The sequence below is a fragment of the Pararge aegeria genome, chromosome 7 (genome assembly GCF_905163445.1).
Source record: "Pararge aegeria chromosome 7, ilParAegt1.1, whole genome shotgun sequence".
NCBI classification, from domain to species: domain Eukaryota; kingdom Metazoa; phylum Arthropoda; class Insecta; order Lepidoptera; family Nymphalidae; genus Pararge; species Pararge aegeria.
Genome location: NC_053186.1, coordinates 9,708,102 through 9,722,486, shown reverse-complemented (window position 1 = coordinate 9,722,486; position 14,385 = coordinate 9,708,102). Strand labels below are relative to the sequence as shown.

Sequence of the window (14,385 nt, the reverse complement as noted above, 5' to 3'; positions counted from 1 at the left end):
TTAATAATATGATTTCAATCTTATCGCGGCATCTCAAGTTATTTTTAGTTTCATACTAACCGAACGTGGTGCGGGTGGTTCGGCAGTACCAGCGAGGTGGAGGGACCGTCGTCAAACACGGGGTTGTCCATACTATACCCGGCGGGTGGTGGGGACTTGCACTTCTTCATAGCCGCCAGCCGCTTCATGAGACTCACTCCGGTTGAGATTGAGGACTTCTCCGCTTTTGATTTGTCCTTAGACTGAAATGTTATCCTTACTTATAATATTATAAATGCGAAAGTGTTTGTTATTAGTTTGTTCTTCCTTTATGCCCTAAATAAGCAACCAATCATCTTTATTTCAGGCATAGAGTAGAAATGACGAAAGTAACAGGCTACTTTATATTCCAGTAAAATAAAAGGTTTCCACGGGATTTGTATGAACTCTTAATAAACGCGGCCAACAGCTGGTAGAAATCAATAAAAAAAAATGGAAACCACTAAAACTAACTTTACGTCATTTGGATTTGGGGTTACTGGGACCATCTTTAAAAAGTATCACTAATATATTTAAAGAAATAATCATTATTTTAAAAAGCTTAAACAAAAAATTATAAAGCCTACATATTATTGTGATCGTTGTTATACCCCGCGCCATTCAAGAATGGATTTATAAACTTTTATAAATCTATTTTTAATGTTGTGTAGGTTTGTGTAAAATATATATGCACACTTCAAAGAATAGATTTTTAAAAGGCGGCGGATGACGTGCTGTCTCTACGCCTAAATGTGCGAACGAGATAGGACTACAACGGCCGACTTTTTAAAATCCATTCTTTAATGGCGCGGGTTATACATGGGAATGAGTGTGCGTTTAAGAAGCCCTCGCATTTCTTTGAGTCGGGTAACAAATAGGAAATATAAGAACTTACCTTTTCAGATCTTGGCGTGCCTTGTTGAGGCTGCACAGGATAATGCCACGGATATGTCAAAGGTTGTGCTGTATGGTAGAAAAAAAAAGAGTTACTATGTGTTTACGTTTTAAACCGAGAAAACTTACGAGTGTAACCCAATATTAGTAAGCTTAACGTCCTAAAAAGTAAATCAAAGTGCCAGAATATTTTATTTATTTAGTAAGCTACAATAATTGTTTTATAAAAATAACCTAAAATAAACTATTGAAAACTAAATAAAATATAAAACGTCCTCTAAACCACCGCAGCGAGGCACAGCTTCATAATTTTTAATACTTAACAGAAAACTAGATACTAATAAAAATATACAACGTGTAAATTAAAACCGAAATAAAACTTCACAGGCTTTAGAGGTACATTATGTACGGTCTCTAAGACTTGAGAAACTGAAAACCTTAAAATAGTGTTTGAGTAAATCACTGCCATAATTTTTACTGAAAGAAATCAGATACAGTCCTACCATCACATGCAAAATTAAAATCATGCTATTCCTGTCACTTTAGCTTAGCGTAGGTACTATGCGCGTGTCGGTCTTTTCTATCTTCAATAGAGTCGTCATAAGTAATCACTTAGAATGTGTTGAATTCGTTTGTATGGAAAAATAAATAAGCTGCATTTGATTTAATAATTTACAGGAATATATATATGCATTTTTCAGATTTGTTCTGTAATTCGGTTACACGATGTATAAAAAAAACTGTAACTGTAAACTTTCTAAGTATTGTAAATCTGCCTAGTCCCGAATCTGCGTGATCGCAAATCTGACTAGTCTAGAATCTGTCCAGTACCGAATAAAGGATTGTATGGGTCTGCACAACTAGAGCACCGTTGATCAAAGGCTGACGATGTTGATACATACCAGCAGTAACTAGAGGACTGGTCGCTCTTGGAGGAGCGTCTGGGGGCGCTAACGTAGCGTTTGCAGCGCTTGAGCCGCTTGAACTCACCGCTACCGTCGGCTTGGCGGTGGCTGCTGCAGCGCTGGATACGCTCTGGAATCATAATTTGTTGTCTTATGAACCAGCTGAGCCTTGCTAAATTAGTATACATATAGATTTAGTATATATGTAGATTTGTTTGAAAAATTCAAAAATTCAAAAGTTCAAAATTAATTTATTTCGAGTAGGGCTACTTTATAAGCACTTTTGAAACGTCAAGTATGTATGTTTGTAGTGACTCTACCAGTTTGTTTATTTTTACTAGATAAACTAAACCTACTGAACCGATTTCAGTCTTTGTTTCACTGTAAGAAAGCTTTTATATCCAGAAGAAACATAGGCTATATTTTATTTCAATCATACTAGGATTTCAGCATGAAACAATAATATTTGTAAACCAAGTCAGGGGTGTCTTTATCCGCATGTCTGACTAATTGATTAGTCATGCGTCAATACTATATACTCCAAAAATACATAATCTTTCAATATAAAAAAAAGGTCGGTGATACCTTTACCTATTTCTTATAAGTAAACCGCAATACAGCATTAATAAAAAAAATTAAGTCGCGCGTGGCCTATGTTACGTGACGGCATTGTCGATTTTTTTTAATGTCAAGCCGCGTCAATAGATTTTTTTCGTATTCTCTACTTATTTTGCTTAAACTTAATACCAATAATTGGGTTTATACTATAAGTTTCGTAAATACATCATTATTTATGTTACATTTTTTTCTGATAATACTAAATAATAACAATCTATAATAATCATTTCTAATTTAAACCAAGAAATGTATACGCCAAGGAAGCTAGAGTCAATATAATAGTTTTTAATTCGACGATATATATTTTTTTTGTAATGTCAATTTAGTGTGGTTCAACAATATTGGCACCAAAATACCTTATCATGTTTAATCCTCGGCTGTAAAGGTGCTAACGGGGTAAGCGGCGCCACGTAGTTGCCGGGAAACACGCCACACCTCTGAACTCGCTCGCAGCATCCCTTGTACCAGCCGTCTCGACATCTCTCCGTCACTGTGTAGATGCCTGCGATCATTGATTTAATTTGTTACTATCCTGCCTGCGTTACAATTAGACATAACTATTCGTTGACGTACAACAAGCGAAGCGCTTACGTGCGGAAACTGCCCAGAAGAAGAAGAAGAACTATTCGTTGGTCTAGTTGTGAGAATGTTCGACTCCAGATTCGGTCCCGAGTTTAATCCCCGAAACCGAGTGCCACTTAATAGTATTGGGTTTTCTATCAAGAAATATCTTATCTATTTCACTCTAAAGCATTAACACGTACCTCCTTTCTTCAACTCGAGCTCATCCGGTTTTTGTGGCTTGTAAGGATAAAGGGCGATATAAGCAGATGGTAAAGGTCGTTCGTTGCTACGGGATCTTCTTCTACGTCGTTCTCTTTCTCGCTCCGGTCTGTCGCGCTCTCTCTCCGTAGCGTGGTCTAGAAGACTCGTTGCTAGGATCTCTGCTGAGTGCCTAAATGTTTTTTATGAATATTTATTAATAAAAAATAAATTACATTTAAACGCGTCGTATATGGTAATCTTAATCTCTCTCTCTCTCGGTTTAAGAAGTTGCATATTACACAATCAAATTATTTCATCCATTTGAGTGCCATAGTACACAGAGTACAGACGTAGTAAAACTTATGATACTTCCTTTGTGGAGTAATAAATAATCTTTCTAATGCTTACCTATTTTGCGCATGATTCCCTTGCAAATGTGTCGATGGCGTCAAACTATGTCTTTTCTCCCTGTCTCTATGATTGTGATCCCGATGCCCTCTCACCATGTAATTTCCCTCTTTACTGTGAGACGGTGATAAAGCAGCTTGCAATCCCAAACCAAACGTCAATATTGAATCCGGACCACTGGATCTCAGAGCATTCTTTGAGGAAGTTGGAACTTCAAGTCTAGAAGGCTCATTGTTGCTTGAAGTTTCTTGACTCTCTACTTGGTTTTGTAATGAGTTGCTCCCTCCGGATGCATTCAATTTTGGGCTTTCAGATGGTGGTAGACTGACATTTAAAGATGTATTAGTCGCTGTTGAACTTTCATTTAGATTTAACACTCCTAATGAAGCATTAAGGGATGTTTCCTGAGCTTCTTGATTATCTATTTCCATTGAGTTCTGAGTATTGTGATTATTCTGGGTGCTATTTGTTGGTGGTAGAACACTTCGTTCAGCATTATCCGGGGAACTTGGCAAGCTTGGCTCAGCGCTTTCACATGTACTTGTATCTGAACTCGTATTGGGAGTTGTTGTAGAACTAACAACACCAGCTGAAGGTGTGTTCACACTGGAGCTTGAATCCGAACTGTTATTTGTGAAGTTCACTGAAGTTACAGGGAAATGTTCATGAGTGCGTACATTTTGATATGTAGTCTCTAGTTTATGCACTGGCGTTGAATTGTAATTGTCAAATTTCCCTGCTCGCAGTCTGTCATAGCTCTCTCCAATACGTGAAACGCTTTGGATAGTGCTTAATTGGTGGGTCTTATTGTGCATATTTGAGAAGTGTATTAAGTCTAAAGAATGCTTGTTTTGTGTAGGTTCCATAATATTCCGCGGCACAGCTGTGGTAGTGAGCAGACTGCCGTGGGTTATACTTGAGATATGGTTGACCGGCTGTGGGATTAGTATTGGGGTTGGTGTGCTGATAGGAGTTTGGGTTGAATGGTAGTTTTGGTTTGGATGGGACTGGCTCATAGTTGGTATATTCTGGTAGTTGCCTTGGCTCTGGCCTGAGGTTGGAGTTGATATTGACATCGGCTGGTATCTATGGGGATGCTGAAACAGACATAACAAGTTTAGTAACTAAACGCATTAAAAAAAATAATAATGTTAAATATACTACGACAATACACACATCGCCATCTAGCCCCAAAGTAAGCTTAGCTTGTGTTATGGGTACTAAAATGACTGATGAAATTTTTTATGAATAACTTACATAAATACTTAGAATATACATATAAACACCCAGACACTGAAAAACATTCATGCTCATCACACAGACATTTTCCAGTAGTGGGAATTGAACCCACGGCCTTTGGCTCAGAAAGCAGGGTCGCTGCAAACTTCGCCAATCGCCCGGGCTTGTTTTTTTATTCGGTTTCGTGACAGTCGTCCGGGAAAGTACTACCGCCCTGCTTATTTCTGCCGCTAAGCTGCATTATAAGAGCGTGGGTGACGGTGTAATTACGGACACTTTGGTTGATGGACACAGGGCGGCGCGTTGCAGGACGAGTTCCTTGCATAATTTTCCACTTACCATCAGGTGGGCTATTTGCTTTGTCTGTCAATTAGTACTATAGAAAAAAGGTTTTTCTTCGAGGTAACCCTTGACTGTAATATCAAATGGTTATTGTTAAAGTGATCATACATTTAAAATGGTAGCAGGCTATCCTGTTAGGGGTACCTCACACTTAAAATACATACAGCGCTCCACAATGCGAAAGAGGGGTCATCTAAACCGCCGGTGGTATACAACCTTGAAAAAGTCTAAGATCCTGTGTTGCAGGAATTCCGTAACAAATCAACGGATTCCATTACCAGTTCCCTAAAGTCTATTGGGCTGATATATTAATGCTATTAGAATGGAATAGAAAATTTTTATAGCAACAAAACACAATAGGAAAAAACACAAGGAAACTACTTATACTAATAGTTTTAGAGCTAGGGTGCAAATAATTTATTTTCGGGGCTGCTTACATAAGGAGCACCTTCCAGATGAATAATTTAGCATGTAAAAAAATACCTGAGCATGATGTCTATGCTCCGAATGGCTGGGTCTTGTGTGATCTGGTATAGGTGGGACAGGCCGATTTAAAGGTGCCCTGAAATAACAAAAAAAAATTGATAAATTATATAAAGGCTGTACTACAAAACATAAACCTTTTTGGACCTTTTGTACTCATCACCATCAACCTGTCAACCGAAGGACTGCATGCCAACAATTTCAATCATCACTGGCAAACACACACTTTGGTCTTCAGGCACTAAGGTAATTTGACATGTAGTTATTAAATATATAGGAATGCCGTAATTCTTGATTAAAAGTCTAGGATTGCTTGGCAATTATTCTAAATTTAGAATTTGGCTTCTTAATACAAATTGAAAATAATGTTAAAAATATTTATTAACAAAAAAAACATTCGATTTACAGATTCGATTAAAAAATGGCTTCTTGTTTTCGCACAAACTCAACAGAAGTTTCCCGATGGAGGTGAACCGCCGAATCCTACTTGGATGGGCCACTGCCATTCGGCGGTTCACTAAACACTAAACGTATTTAAATCTGCGCATCGAAACGCACGAAGTTCGAGAAGTCATTAAGTTTGATTCGGACTATACTAGAGTTCAACTAATTTCAACACTTATGCCCATTTTATTAACGACGGACAACGCAATGCCTAAACCTTCGCCTTACATAAAGAGTTCGTGAATCGTCTTTTATCTCTAGAAATCACCTAAATCACTAGGCATCCGATTAAGGTGATTCTTAGGTTTAATGAAAACGGGCATTACTCTACAAATTGGGTCTTTTAAATATTGATATGCATACGTGTTCATAAGCTGTCTAGCGGCCTGGTTAAGCTCAACGAAGGCGATGGGGAATATCCCCACCCGCTGGTCGAGACGCCCTTCCGCCCAGTTCTCGTCCACTCGCCGATGCACCGTTATTATTGCACCTGGAAATATGTAACAGCCGATTATATTAACAGGTCTCTCATAATAAAACTAAATGTACATGTTTAAAAATAGGGCTATTTATTTTATTTCTTTATTTATTTAAACTTTTTATTTGTACACCACTACGAAATTAGGGTAATAAAATAAGTATAGAAAAGCTAGAAATATAATACAAAAAATTTGGAAAATCCAAAAGTGCACGCCTCATAATCTCATTTTTTTCACAATAAAATTGAATTTTTTTTAACTGAAACTTTCAATGCTCATTACAATTTTTTTTTTCATATTAATTATTATTCATTTTTTGTAAACAAGAATGTCATAATGATTGCACATTGAAAGTACAATTAATATTAGCTAGAATGTAATTAACATGGAAATTTAACGACAGTGAATTGAACGCTCATATTAACTAAGAAATTATGTCGTGTGTTACTTTAGATAATTAAAAAAAAATTATTCCGATACGATCATTTTTTCGACCAATTTTGATGCCACATACACCCGTCCATACACGGACGTCCAGAAAAGATTATGTTTAATGTTATTATTTACTATGTTAAACAAAAAAATTGTTATTGAAATGTATTTTATGTGCCTGACAAATTATTTGACTTGATATTAGTGTACTCAAATTAACCTGTAAGTGCAATATAAATAACAAAAAATCAATTTCAGTTTCGAGAAAACTGCTTTTTTTGAAATGTCGAGAGTAGAGCACAACCTCAACGCTTCGCTTATGAGGCGTGCAAAAGGTTGTTGTCTTGAGCAGTGTTTTACGCCATCGGTTGCCTGGAAGAGATCGCTATGTAGCGATAAGGCCGCCTAATTGTATATTTCGTGTAAACTAGTTTTTTTTATAATTTTTCCTGTATTTTTATGTGGTGTACAATAAAAGTAAAGGCGGCCGCAAGTTATCGCTTGGTTGCTATCCTTTTCTACATGGCCCTACTTTTAGACCTGTCAATTTAGTTTAGTTTAAGAGATTTGTGTACAACATTATTGGTGTGCTGTTAAAACGCGTTTGTTAATTTTTTTTATAGTAAGAATACCGGACCAAACTTAAGTATTAACTGATGGTAAATGGAAAACCACGGTCTATAATCAACACTTCCTACAATTCAGACCAATGGTGCTTGGCAGCATAAATAAGCAGCACTACAAAAAAACCTTAAAAGTTTATCATTCTAAGCACCAGAGATTAGCTGCAGATTTATATGGTCATTCATGTTTTTTGAAAATATTTCAAAGATGGCTGACCCGCTATAAGTCAATTTAATCGATATTCTTAACATAAAAGACGACTTGTAATCGTATTTACTGTTATTAATGTATTTATGATATGTTAAAGTATAGTTTTTTTTTTTTATAAATTATATGATGTATTATTTTATTTATGTAATATAGTTCAAGTGTTAGTTTGTAGTTATTAGAATATTTTTTTATTATGCACAACCTGCAGTCTGTTATCCTTTTATTTTCCTTATCCTAAGGTAATTTTTTTTGTGTGCAAATAAAGAGTATAAATAAATACTAGCTGACCCGTGCAACTTCGTTGCACCAAATCGGATATTACCGGAAAACACACATAAAGTGACTTTTTCTAAAAATGAATCCTAGCTAGATCGATTTATCGCCCCCGAAACCCCCTGTATAGTAAATTTCATGAAAATCGTTGGGAGCCGATTCCGAGATTCCAGTTGAAGAAGAAGAATACAAGAATTGCTTGTTTAAAGATATAAAATATTGAAAATTAAAGTCACTTGGTGGATTAGACGGCAAGAGAAACAGTATGTTCGGACCCCTCACCTTTGTCGAAAGCTAAGCACCCCTCTTCATCAGGTGCCGACATTCGAAAGTCATACAGCGCTTTACATAAAGCTGTGGACACTGGAAGAGGTACCGCCACCTGCAAGTATTATTTGCGCTCAGTATACGCAAAACGTAGAAAATCATAATCTTAAAACGAATTTATCCAAATTAATTGAATGATTTTATGCATGTATTTTTCATTATACAGACATTAATGGAAAATCACATGTTTCCATGTGAATTTTTTTATTATGTAGAGTTGACATAATTTAGCATTGTGCCCATTCGAATCTTGCCATCAAAACCTCTGTAACCTATAAAATTGTCTGGCAAATTTCGAATACCGATACTGATTTGGAGGCCGCGTAACCTTTATACACGTATACATAAAAGCATTGTCTTACATAAGTTATGACTGTAATTTGGCTGTCCTTCTTTGTTCAATAAGACAATTTTATTTATTCAATTAGGGCTATAACTGTTTCTATGCTGTTTCTTTTTGCTTCAATACTACATACCTGGACATAGGTGATGGGAAAAATTCCGGACCGGCCGGAACACTCGCCGTGATACCAGAACGGGTCCAACTTCTTTTGTAGGATGATCGTCTCCCCTTTTTTAAAGGAAAGGTCACTGAAATAAAAAAATATAGTTTCTCATCTACTTGATCTCCAGTTGTCCCAAAATAACAATCTAAGTATGTACTATACTAGGTACGTATGTTTTGTAAATTACACATATGATAATTTTAATTTAAACTTTTTTGTTAAACATCAGTGAGTTCGACAAATACAAAATTACTCGTGCGTATGTCGAAGTTGCCAGTCACATTTTTATACAAGCAGGGCTTGATTTTTTTTTTATAGTTTTTAATTGATGTTGAAGCAAATGGCCCACCTGATGGTATGTGGTAAACCCTCGCCTATAAACAGAGGAATATTTCCCAGGATGTGCATGGACCACATCCTACAAAGTGATCATATAGGGACGGGTAGCTAGCCCAATAACTACCCGTCGCCTCCCATATTTTGAGAAAAAATTAATCATAACGTGATTGTTAGTATAAAAGATCGCGTTAAACGATTAATATTAGGGAAATGGTATCAGCGAATGAAAACGGTTAACCGTTTAGCGATTTCCCTGTACGACCGCTGACTAGGTTGAACGACCTCTCGTGTTCGTTTTCGACATTAGTAGTGTTATTTTTAATATTGGATATTGGATAGAAGCAGGCGTTACTTTGCGGAAATCCATGATATATTATCAAAATTAAGCTTAATTAAGTTTATTTGAGTATGGAGAGTGTTGTGGTATAGCGTACCCAATGCTTGCTCCAAAGAAGTCGAAATATATGTAGGTAATTTCAAAACTTGTTTTAAGGTATGCATATAAGAAGTTCATACCCTAACTCCTTAGATATGTAGTCGTACATAGCTCGAGCGTGGGGCGGGGGCTGTTTGCCCTCCGCACGCAGGAACTGTAGCTGCGTCTGCGTCTATAATAATAGGGGAAATTAATTTACCATGTTTCCATCCATTTCATAGCACTCGTTTTTTTTTTCTTAAGTATTTAAAGAGCCCAACCCTAACCTCTGTTGTATGAGCTACATACACTATTTATCTGTCGCTAGTGACACAGATAGCATACATTATTTCTATTTACAGGCATGAATATTAGATACAGCGTCCACCATATTGTTCGAATGCAGTTTGGCAACTATTATATAACACCTTGGGGATGTCGTAGTTTGTACCTGTCACGTTGTTATGTCGGCATAATGCCTACCAACCTTATACTTGGCTTAATTTAAAAACAAATAATTTTCTTCCCCTAGTTTTACATATTCGGCACAGTAACAGGTATGTTACTTTTGTTATTACATACTGTGTTTTTTTAAAAGACTTAAATAATAGAGAAAGTAGTAAAATTTTTATTTAACATATATTTAAGTTTTCATACAAAGTAACCTAAAACTAAAAATTTACATCTAAACAAAAAATTATTTGAAATTGCAACTACACATGTATATGTTGCGTAGTGTGTGTGTGAGTTATTGTTTTAATGTTATCTATCGGAAATAGGGTTTTTACTACGGGTTTTGGCTGCTGCCTAAAATTAGCCTTTTAGATAGTTCAGTTTACCTGCGAATGGCCACTCCTAACTCGCTGGCCGCTGATCTTCCTGGGTGCGGAATTCTTCATGCCCTCGAGGATCCTCATGAGGAGCACGTTCGGAGGCAGTTCCTCCACCTTCGTCTCTACGAGGACCCGGCATTCTGGACATCGCAGTTCCTTGTGGGATTCTACTATAACCTGAAATATGAAAAAATAAAACCTGAATACCTTCAATTATATACAGAATGTTTTAACCTCTACCTCAATGAAAGAATATATAATTTTTTTTTTTAATTAAAAATGGCCCAACAAGAGTGACAATAAAGTGGAACATCCGAACTCACCAAAAAACCTCATTTCATCGGTTCATCACAAACGATTGATTTCGTCTCTTTTATATATATTTGTATTTGTGTACATATATATTTATATAGCAATTTAAGTATCACTTTAACGGTGAAGGAAAACGTCGTTAGGAAACCTGCATGCTTGAGAGTTCTCCATAATATTCTCAAAGGCGTGTGGAATCCACCAATCCGAACTGGGCCAGCGTGGTGGACTGGGGCCTAAACCCTCATTGTGGGAAGACCCGTGCCTTGTAGTGGGCCAGTAATGGGTTGATGATGATGATGATGATGATGATGATGAAATATCGAACCTAATGGCGCAATACTGTTCAAGGGAGCATAAGTATATATGTATAAGGAATCAAACAATTATTTAAGATTTCATGGATGCCCCATCCTATAAAATAAGAAAACGTTTTACTATATTGTTTAGACTTAAGATTTTTGGAAATAAACATTATTATTATTATTATTACGATTATTATTAAGGAATCAATCACCCTATGAAAATATTAAATCATAAGCGGCATATTTATTTTTCCATTTAAACGTATTCAAAACATACTTAGTGTCTTATGACACCCCTATTGAAAATAAAAGATCTTTAGAATTTACACATGAATATTTTTTATTTGATACCAAACTCGAAACATTTCTTTCAAATATATTTCTATTCTTTGCATATTTTGGACTGTTATATCCGCGTTATTAAACGTAAAATAACCCAACACATCGATCGTTAAGACTAAGCCACTAATAATACCCAAACGATTAAAATCGGCCCAATAGGGGATTTACAAAACTAGAAGATCTATACATACATGTACCGTTATACACATTACTATTCTGTGTTCAGGTAAAAAAGTTTTAGGCTTTTATTCTACTGGGCGCGTAGTGTAGTACGGAACTTCCATCATTACGAGTAAAACCTACCTACTAATAGGTAATTCTCGGAAAAATGTTTTTGTTTACATTTTCAAATAAAACCGCGAATACCTAACAATAACTGGAAACTGCATTATAAAAGCATAACTACTGAGAATGTGCAAGTGATTAATACTCAAATAATGCATGTTCATGGTAAAATCATCTGAGGTAAAAATTACGTCAACCATAATGTATATACAAATAAACATATTCCGTTATACATAGAAATATTGTCATGGCTAATTAACTGACATTTCTTTCTTAAAAAATTGCTCGATATTTTTGCGTTACATGCGAGAGAAGAAGTATTAAACGTAGAAGGAAAAAGAAAGCAATGATACATTAAGATAATAAGCGAAAAGCTAAAAGTAAATATAGCTTGATATAGGCTAGATTAGTGTGGGGTACCAATGGAAATTTTAGTTATACTCTTAAGTGGTTAAGAGTAAAACTAAAATTATATACTACTAGCTGTTGCCCGCGACTTCGTCTGCGTTTGATTTTGTTTTTAAAGTATTCAGTATCGCTAAGCTTTAAATGAGTATAGTAGTATATATATATAACATGTGACTGCCAATTAATTATAGACAAATAATTTGCAATAAAATAAAATTGTGACTATAATTAAAGATCTAAGCTATCCTATCTCTTAAGTTGGACCAGGCCGCTCACGGTGAGCCAATTTAATTTTAAATCGGTAAGTAGTTTAGGAGTCCATCGCGGACAAACATCGTGACAGGAGATTTATATATATTAAGATTGTACTAATATATTTGTGCTTTTTGCACTGATCAGTGATCGCTAACTGAGACGCCATATCAATAGTAGACTTGGGGCCTGGGTCAGCTTGCATTCAGGGGCTTACTTTTAATGGAAAAAAAACCTTTTCGCCATTTTTAGGTATTTTTACTCATATTCCGATAATTCATGTTATTATATCTTATCTCCTATCATTTGTAATCTAAAAAGTGAGTCAAGGTGCTACATAGATCTATACTATCTGAATATTAGAAAGGATAATCATTATAGCATATTATCAAACGAACTTCATTTCTGTACTCGAGTATTTTGGAAAATCCAAGCCCGAGTTACACTCATAATAATGCAGCTCGGCCTGTTATGCGCCTTGCACACGATGTGTAGTAACTATCGCAAGTACAGTTACTTTGTAATGTGTTATTTCATTCCATCCATTATAAAACACTACTTCATGAGCAATGGAGTAGAATGCCATTCCAGCACTTTATCAGTCTACTTCACCTGCCTCTGGTTATTAAACTTATCAACAACAATACATTCAGACAAAATTAACGTTTTAAAAATGTCTATAAAACTAATCTACTTGAACAAACTATAATTAAAGAGTTCTTCTTTTTTCGCTCGTCTAAAGCAGTCAGCTGAGAATAGCTGGGACTATACAACGTTGCGAGTAGCACACAGTAGAATGCTAGTAATAGGACTAAAGACAAGCGCAAGTTACTCTGCGTCGTCTGCAAGCCGCATTACATATGACTCATGGGTGCATCCATATCATTCATACAGACAAACGCACACACCTGTAAAACCAAACGCACATATCACCCACATAAAACATTAACGATGTCTTTCAACACAACATCACAGCAACACTTCCGAGTATTCAATTCTCGACATTGCAACAATGCATATTTAATTATGTCATGAACATTTGCTCGAATAGGAAGAGACAAATATAGATCATCCTATCACAGAATTCATCCTATATGATCTACGTTTGAATTTGAACTTTTGTTTTTGCGTTTTTTTATAGAAGGCGTAAATGTTTACTGCCCAGCGTGGTGATTATGGGCAAATCCTCCAGTTAGGAGAGACCTTTAGTCCAGCATACAAAATTGTAATAAGCTGTTGATGATGTTGATAATTACTTATTGTTGCAAAATAGGCCTAGTTATATTTGACACATGTGCAATAAGAATTTGAAAATGTTTTATTTTTTCTAACCAGAAAAAAATTGATGACTAGAGAAAGAAATCAGTATGAGTACCTTATATAATATAAGTAACTGATTCCTAACCGAGTACAAATTCTGAATAATTCTGATAACTCCATCTGCTTATTATACTATATTCTATATATTCTACACAATAGAACCACACCCTCACCGCGTCGCATCGCCCGCAATCGCAATTTCTAATTTTTTTCTAGCCTGGTCTGGTGGGAGGCTTTGGCCGTGGTTATTTATCACACTAGAACTTTACATTAACCTTCTAAGTGTGTGAGTGTATTTAAATAATAAAACAAATTCGTTACATTTTTTATCTATACTTCTGGTATCTAAACATCTGGGATTATACGACCAACAAAACTGTTTTTTAAATGACTGCAGTGATAGCGAGCGTTTTACTACTGTATCCCATTTGGGATTCAGTTACAAATGCAAGCGGTTTACTCAATGGCAGACACATTACCAATTCAATTTTTCCTTGTTTACTTTATCTCATCTCTCAGTCTGAGTACTTCATAACGTCAGTCGTCACTTGCGGCATCGTATTAAATTCGTCCTTTAAAATGTGCAAGAGTGCATGTCTGTTCGATACAT

General features: G+C 35.8%; 1 protein-coding gene across 4 annotated transcripts in view; it reads right to left on the bottom strand.

Moving 5' to 3' along the window:
* LOC120625298 (E3 ubiquitin-protein ligase SH3RF1) overlaps window positions 1-14,385 on the bottom strand; it is a 36,324-nt gene that overhangs the window by 6,562 nt on the left and 15,377 nt on the right. For all 4 annotated transcript variants that reach the window (XM_039892319.1, XM_039892320.1, XM_039892321.1 and 1 more), the window contains exons 3-14: window positions 10,561-10,731; window positions 9,823-9,914; window positions 8,938-9,052; window positions 8,417-8,516; window positions 6,480-6,606; window positions 5,673-5,751; window positions 3,609-4,705; window positions 3,200-3,390; window positions 2,792-2,937; window positions 1,815-1,947; window positions 914-981; window positions 61-242 (exon numbers count right to left, since the gene is read on the bottom strand). In XM_039892319.1, coding sequence (XP_039748253.1) covers window positions 61-242; window positions 914-981; window positions 1,815-1,947; window positions 2,792-2,937; window positions 3,200-3,390; window positions 3,609-4,705; window positions 5,673-5,751; window positions 6,480-6,606; window positions 8,417-8,516; window positions 8,938-9,052; window positions 9,823-9,914; window positions 10,561-10,731 — 2,501 coding nt within the window. The remainder of the gene's footprint in view (window positions 1-60; window positions 243-913; window positions 982-1,814; window positions 1,948-2,791; window positions 2,938-3,199; window positions 3,391-3,608; window positions 4,706-5,672; window positions 5,752-6,479; window positions 6,607-8,416; window positions 8,517-8,937; window positions 9,053-9,822; window positions 9,915-10,560; window positions 10,732-14,385) is intronic.